A 7,945-nucleotide genomic window follows, 5' to 3' on the forward strand; every position below is an offset into this window, starting at 1 on the left:
CGCTTACATAATGGTGAATAATGAATAAATTAGTGAGTCTTTGTTATGTGACTTCTTTTTCTCTCTGTCAATACAGATAAAAAGCAGGATGGCTCTGTGGAGAACAGAAAGAAAGGTGAGTTACCCTATTGACTTAATGACATAATGAACTCCATATTGGCTTAGCAGGCCACCTTCTTACAAACTCCTGCCTGCATTAAAACCATCGCCTTAACCCATTAGTGCTATTGGATCTTCATTAAAGCTTATCCACGCTAGTGAGGTGCAAAGAAGTGTGTGTAGTGTTGAGAGGTTAGGTTGGTTTCAAGAGTGTTTTGGAGCTCGACAGTTAAAAGTTTGGGTCAGTAAGATTTTGAAATGAATAAATACTTTTATTCAGTAAGAAGAATACGTTCATTTGATCAAAAGTGACTTTTTCAAGAGTTCTATTTCAAATAAATGCTGTTCTTTTTAACTTTCTATTCAAAGAATCCATAAAAATATTAAGCAGCATAGCTGATTTCAACATTCATAAGAAATGTTTCTTGAGCACCAAATCAGCATATTATAATGATTTCTGAAGGACCATGTGATACTGAAGACCGACGAGTAATGGCTGATTGATCACAGGAATAAATTGCATTTTAAAAATATATTAAAATAATAAACAGTTATTTAAATATATGCAGCCTTGGTGAGATTAAGAGACTTATTTTTAAAAACACCGACTTTGAATTAGCAGTGTGCAGCTCTTAGTCCAGATATGTGCTCTTGTCTCGCTTGAAACCTTTTATTATCTAAAATCACCTTCCCAAGCAGGGCAGTGTCCACGTTCAGGCCACCCTGTGTTCAGAATCAAACTCTATTCTAAAAGTAGAGCATGCTTGTGTTTATTGAAGCCCCGGCTACAGATCGCCCTGCCAGAAATGAGTTTTAATCCACCAGACTAGTGTTACAGCTCTGTTAGTAGGACGCAGCAGCACAGCACGGTAGAATAGCAGTTGCACATCGCCCCTTACCCCCCCGCTGATTCAGATGCAGTCGCATTACCTCACATCACACACCCGTTAAATCCTGCACACAAGCCGACTACGTCATGCTTCAGCGGCGTTAGGCGTAGATATCCTGCTGTGTGCTTGTCTGTATGATTGCACGCATGCTGAGTTCTTTGTTTGTGTGATGTCACCTCACTGGCAGGCTGACCTTGAGATCAGGCTAAGTGTGTGCATGTCTTCTTTTATAGCCGATAGTGATAAGTGATGGGCTGGACATCTGAGTGTGGCGATGAGGTTTAATGTCTCCTAGGTGACATGGGTTTGCATGTGGCTCTTAAATGTGAGGACGATCTCGAGCTCTGTTTTTTCGGACTGTAAAAAAAATTATCATTCATTTATAATTAATCTTCTCAATTATATTTGTCACGTGGGGGAACCACCATTTAATTAGAAAAGGCTTCCTGTGGTCTGAGCAGTGAATTCCTGTGCCCACTGCATATTCACTGTTTTCTTTCTTTCTCTTCGTAGCTAAAGCCCAGGATGGTGCCGCAATGGAGATGCAGCCTCTAAACAGTGATGAAGCGGCTGAGGGCGAGGAGAAGAGAAAATCCAACATGTCAAAGAAAGAGAAATCGGTCTTGCAAGGAAAGCTGACCAAATTAGCGGTCCAAATCGGAAAAGCAGGTAAGCATGTTCACTTTGAGGGCATCTATGTCTGCTAGTGTCCTCCCTAAAGTTGAGAAAACGACACTTTAGAAGGTAGATGCATTTAAGTCTACAGTCTTGCCAAATATATTGATGACTCGTCCAGCATTGCACAGATTTTTGTCCAATCAAATGCCATCCACTATGAAAAAGTCCCACCCCCTAATACCTTCTTCAACTGACTAGCAATAGCTTCATGGCCGTGACATAACTAAAGCCTGTTGGTTATTTAGAAATGGATGTCTCAACAAACCTCAATAGGAAATGTGTCCACACAGAACAGAAAACTGCATTTGTCAGGTGTGAGGTCTCAGAGCCTTACAGTCAATCTCTCAGTTAATGTATGTGTCTCTGTGCAGGTCTGGTGATGTCAGCCATCACAGTAATCATCTTGGTGGTGTTGTTCGTGGTGGACACCTTCTGGGTCCAGGGACTTCCTTGGGAAAAAGAATGCACACCCGTCTACATCCAGTTCTTTGTTAAGTTCTTTATCATCGGTGTGACTGTGCTGGTGGTGGCTGTCCCAGAGGGTCTTCCGCTGGCTGTAACCATCTCGCTGGCTTACTCTGTCAAAGTATGACCCTGCATCTTTTGTTTAAATGTTCATGGTTTTCATGACGTGGACATCTTAGAGGTGTGACTTTAGCCATTTGTTCTGACAATGTGCAGCATATGCTGATCTAATAATCATGATTTGCCATCTCTTTTCACAAATCGCTTCGCATTTATTACCCGCCCTTTGTAGCTGTTACAGTAATATTACTTTGCTAGATTTCTACCATTTAGTTGGGGATTAGTGGACTTTCCCGTTTAATCTTGCGCTCAATCTGTTTATTGTTTATCTGTCAGTTTATCACCTCCCTGCTACCCAACCCAATTTTTCATTGTTTTACTTTGCTGCTGTATTTCAGAAAATGATGAAAGACAATAATTTGGTGAGGCATCTTGATGCCTGTGAAACCATGGGCAATGCCACAGCCATCTGTTCGGATAAGACAGGGACTCTGACTATGAACCGGATGAAAGTTGTTCAGGTCAATATCGCTGACAAGTACTACAAGAAAGTCCCTGAGCCTGATCTCATTCCTGCCAGCATCATGGAGCTGCTCACAGTGGGCATCAGTGTCAACTGTGCTTACACCACCAAAATCATGGTGAGTTATTTTCATAAAATTAGATTATTATTATTATTTTTTATTATATTTTATCTATACATTATCAGTCAATAGTGACTTGATTTCATCCTAAAATGACAAAAAAATAAAAAAGACATAAACAAATTGCAAAATGGCTAAAACTTATACTAAAATGAAAAACTGAAAATATAAAAATAAAAGCTAATTAAAAATATTATTTAATAATATAATACTATTATAAATAGGCAGGAAAAAAATACTATGGAAGCCAATGGCTTATCGACAACTGTCTGGTTACCAACGTTCTTCAAAATATCTTCTTTTGTGTTCAACAGAAGAAAGAAACTCATACAGGGTTGGAACAACTTGAGGGAGAGTAAATGATGAAAGAATGTTCATTTTTGGGTGAACTATCCCTTTAAATAACAGTATATCATAATGCTGTATCTTTTACTGATATCAATTTGGGCAGTTTAGGACCGGTGGCTGAATTAAAACCCTTTTGCAAGATGTTTTAAAGCATATCTCATATTATAGTTTTTACGATCTTTAACTAGATGATCTTTTCTTCCAGCCCCCTGAGAAGGAGGGAGGCCTGAATCGTCAGGTGGGCAACAAAACTGAATGTGCCTTGCTGGGCTTTGCCGTGGACTTGAAAAAAGACTATCAAGCAATCCGCAACGAAATCCCTGAAGAGAAGCTTTACAAAGTCTACACCTTCAACTCCGTCAGGAAATCCATGAGCACCGTGCTGAAGAATGCTGACGGAAGCTTCCGGATGTTCAGCAAAGGAGCCTCTGAGATTCTGCTGAAGAAGTATGTCATGCTCAATCATAAATGCTTGGTTTGGTCATTGTTAACGGCTTGGCACCATAGGATGCATTTCAAAGGATGAGTAAAACATTGTAGTATTCCATCGCTTTTCTTAAAGAGTGTGTGAGAGGTGTGTCAGCAATCTTGATTGGCAGATCAAATGCTTCACCTCCCCTTCCAAAGCCCCTAGGCTGTGTTACTGATAGATTTCCCTGGAGAAATTACTTGGATGGCTCAGTTGCTATGTGCTGTTAGGTATCTGCGATATCTTACCTTGCTCTCTCTTGCTCTCACCCAGGTGTTTTAAAGTCCTGACAGCGACGGGTGAGGCAAAGGTTTTCCGGCCCAGAGACCGAGATGACATGGTAAAGAAAGTCATCGAGCCTATGGCCTCTGAGGGCCTTAGGACCATCTGCCTGGCTTACAGGGACTTCCCTGTTTCTGAAGGAGAACCAGACTGGGATAACGAGAACGATATCCTCAGCAGGCTCACCTGTTTGTGTGTCGTTGGTATTGAAGACCCAGTCAGACCAGAGGTACAAGCAGTAGCCGTTTGTAACAAGTTTTCCTTGTTTTCCTCAGCACATTACTTACATTTTACGGTTATATCAGTGTGTAAATGTTAGAAACCCACACAAGTATTTCCATTTTGCTTAAAGGCTTGTCCTGACAGCAAGCGAGTTGGCACCAGCACGTGAATGCGCAAAAAAGAGACGGTGCACAATATAATAGAAGTGCAATAATTCTGACTAAAATATAAATTTTTCTAAAATACCTTAAATATAAGGCTAAATATAAATAAAAGACATTAAATATAAGGCTAAAATTTGACATGTAACATGAGTAATGACATTTTACTTTAATATCATTTTTATTTAGTGATTCATTTCTACTTTCAAATGGTAAGCAATCAGTTTAACCCCACATAATGTTAAATTGCACATGGCATACTTGGATACATTAAACATGTTTTCATTGCCTTCAAATTGTACACATTGTTTGGAGGACAACATTGGGCAGGATGTGGAATTACAATTTTGTAAATAATGGAAATAATTTTTTAATGGTAAATACAGTGTTTCCCACCGGATTTTGTGAGACTGTTGTGGGTGGACCTCGGCCCCTCCGCAAGAAAATTGTGTACATTTTAAAGTTAAATAAATTCATCAATCTGGTGCACTTTGAAAGTTCAAAATTAAGAGTTCCAACCCATATTCAGTGTGCAAATTTAACAAAGAAAAGAATTAGTGAATTGACTTGTACCTGAACTTTAAAGGGGACTCAAAATTAATAATATATTTAATAATATTATTATTATTATTATTATTATCCCTATGACAGTAATAGTCATATATTGTAAAACAAATGCACTGTAAAATAAATGAAAATGAATACTTCATAATATTATATTTCTTCACGCTACAATAGGGAAATTACTTTTGTTCTAATTTCTACACTTGCAAGAGAAAAACCCTTGAGCTTTTATTTTGGCGGAAAACGCATGATCATGAGCTGCACACTTCGCTTTTAAGTGTGCAGCTCGAACAGACTTATTTAGTCACAGCCTTTTCCTATTTAATTAGAGGATAACACAATATTGCCGATCAAAACACAATGTTAAAGACCTTTTATGTGAAGTTTAAATATATTTTCGGTTCATTATGAAACTCTGGCGGGACAGATGGGAAACACTGAAATCAATATTTTTCCCCAATTTATCAAAGAAAGAAATAATCAGTTATCAAAATAATAGTTTGTTGCAGCCCTAGTAAAATTCAACCATAGAAATACCTAACTACTTTAATTTCGAGAAAGAGTCTCTTGCATTAATAACTTCTCTCGGTCATGCTCTCTTGTTCTTTCCCGCTCAGGTCCCTGATGCCATTAGAAAGTGCCAGCGTGCTGGAATCACAGTGCGCATGGTCACCGGGGACAACCTTAACACTGCCCGAGCTATAGCAACTAAATGTGGCATCCTGCAGCCAGGAGATGACTTCCTCTGCTTGGAGGGCAAAGAGTTCAACCGCCGGATCCGTAATGAAAAGGGAGAGGTGAAAGGCACAGTCTATTGATGGCAGGACTTTTCACACAAACACAGAAGCTCACAAGCTCATATGATTCCTTTTTTTTTTTTTTTTTTTTTTTTTTTTTTCAGATCGAACAAGAGCGGATTGACAAAATATGGCCTAAACTCCGGGTGCTGGCGAGATCTTCGCCGACAGACAAGCATACACTAGTCAAAGGTGCTCAATCCTACATCCTACAGTATGAGCGATTAATTCTGTGCTCAAAAAAGTGTCTCTGGAATTGCTGTGTGTCTTGACGCATGTCTTTTCCTTCAGGTATAATTGACAGCACTGTTTTGGAGAAGAGGCAGGTTGTGGCGGTAACAGGAGACGGCACCAATGATGGCCCTGCCTTAAAAAAGGCCGATGTTGGGTTTGCCATGGTATGTGGCTACAGAAAAAAATAAAAATTCCTATAAGGATTCTGTGCATTTGATTTTGATTTGAATGCCTTTTATATTGTGTGCTTGTTATTTTCAGGGCATTGCTGGCACAGACGTGGCTAAAGAAGCCTCCGATATCATCCTAACTGACGACAACTTCAGCAGCATTGTCAAGGCAGTCATGTGGGGGCGAAATGTGTACGACAGCATTTCAAAATTCCTCCAGTTCCAGCTCACCGTCAATGTGGTGGCTGTGATCGTGGCCTTTACTGGAGCTTGCATCACACAGGTATCATTAAAAAAACCACGAAGCACAGTAATGCTGCAGCTGACCGTGCTGTTAAGATAAAAAGTGCAGTTCTGCGCAAAGTATTGCGTCTTAACTGATTAACCATGGTGGTTGATGGAAGCAGCTGATTGCTACCCATCCTGCGTGAAGTGATTGGAAATTGTTAGGCCGAGGCATGAAGACTTGCAGGCTGTCAGCATGGGATCTGGCACTGCTGTCCACAGACAAAGCTCCAGTCCGAAATGAGCCAGCTCTCCTCTGTTAAACGGAATGATAGTCGAGCTGATTGCAGTTGAGGTCCTGAATTATTGCATAATGAACGGGAGGATTACATCCGCGCTTTGCATTGCTGTCAGTAGCCAAGGCTGGACGTGGGCTCGGGCCTCAGGTGTTCTGCTCGTTTCGTATGTAATTGTCCCTGGATATTGTTCATGAGCTGGCCCACTCACTATGTGTGCTCGCAGACTCCGCCAGAATTTCAGCACCTCTAATTCATGTAGTTCTGCGCTTTATGCGTTCAATATTTCATCTAATCGGATCATTTTTCAGCTCAGTATTCACGTTTAAATTCATTATGCAGATTTCCACTGAAAAACTGTGCACAAAATGCAAAAAGCCAGTACTCATGCAAATGCAGAGCTGAGAGGTTGTTTTTGAACGTTATGAAGGTGGCAGCAGTGAATGAGGTCAGAACGGTCACCTCCTGTTCTCTCTCTTTCTCTCTCTCCCAGGACTCTCCGTTGAAAGCTGTACAGATGTTGTGGGTTAATCTTATTATGGACACATTTGCCTCCTTGGCCTTGGCCACTGAACCCCCCACCGAATCTCTTCTGCTGAGGAAGCCTTACGGCCGTAATAAACCCCTCATCTCCAGGACAATGATGAAGAACATATTGGGTCATGGGGTCTACCAGCTCACCATCATCTTCACTTTGCTCTTTGCTGGTAAGAACTTGCACATGTTCAGGCAACAGAGTGATTAAACAAACTGAGTCAAGCACATTATAATAGCACAAAGCTAACGCCCATGAAAATGGAGGTGCCTGCAGGTTGTGATGAGTTAAAATAATATAAATAATTGTTAATTGTCAACAGTTGTTACTTTTAATTGTTTTATAAGCCATTTGACTGCACCCTTTCTATGGTAACTGCTGTCATATCCTTAATTCAGGTTCCCACAGGTCCTTGAAATCCTTGAAAGTTTGTGAATCTGAAAAAATGTTTTCAAGGCCCTGGAAAGTTTTTGAAAATAAACATGCGTAGATACAGGTCCTTGAAAGTTTTCTGGACAAAATTCCATATTCACTCCGGTCCGCTAATGTGTTATTTCGCCAACACTTCATGGCCTATGCATACTAGCTTGCTTGATTTACGTTAGTTACGCGCATTTACGCGTTACGTTAAGTGTTTCCTGCGTGAGGTAGGAACCCCTGATCATGTGCCCCTGATCATGGCAATGTGTTGTACGTTGCCATGATGCTCACACGCGTACGAAACTACGATGGTACCTCAACGTTTGTTGTTGGACACAACAAATGTGTCCCCACATTAAGTCCTTGAATTTGAGGGTATTGGACCT

General features: G+C 40.5%; 1 protein-coding gene across 3 annotated transcripts in view; it reads left to right on the forward strand.

Moving 5' to 3' along the window:
- Positions 1-7,945, forward strand: part of atp2b1a (ATPase plasma membrane Ca2+ transporting 1a) — a 32,519-nt gene that overhangs the window by 18,562 nt on the left and 6,012 nt on the right. For all 3 annotated transcript variants that reach the window (XM_084110751.1, XM_084110752.1, XM_084110753.1), the window contains exons 7-17: positions 77-115; positions 1,503-1,658; positions 2,039-2,253; positions 2,591-2,833; positions 3,390-3,631; positions 3,927-4,164; positions 5,500-5,679; positions 5,784-5,871; positions 5,971-6,077; positions 6,175-6,366; positions 7,098-7,311. In XM_084110751.1, coding sequence (XP_083966877.1) covers positions 77-115; positions 1,503-1,658; positions 2,039-2,253; positions 2,591-2,833; positions 3,390-3,631; positions 3,927-4,164; positions 5,500-5,679; positions 5,784-5,871; positions 5,971-6,077; positions 6,175-6,366; positions 7,098-7,311 — 1,914 coding nt within the window. The remainder of the gene's footprint in view (positions 1-76; positions 116-1,502; positions 1,659-2,038; positions 2,254-2,590; positions 2,834-3,389; positions 3,632-3,926; positions 4,165-5,499; positions 5,680-5,783; positions 5,872-5,970; positions 6,078-6,174; positions 6,367-7,097; positions 7,312-7,945) is intronic.

Source organism: Abramis brama (genome assembly GCF_963993115.1).
Source record: "Abramis brama genome assembly, chromosome: 4".
Lineage (NCBI taxonomy): Eukaryota > Metazoa > Chordata > Actinopteri > Cypriniformes > Leuciscidae > Abramis > Abramis brama.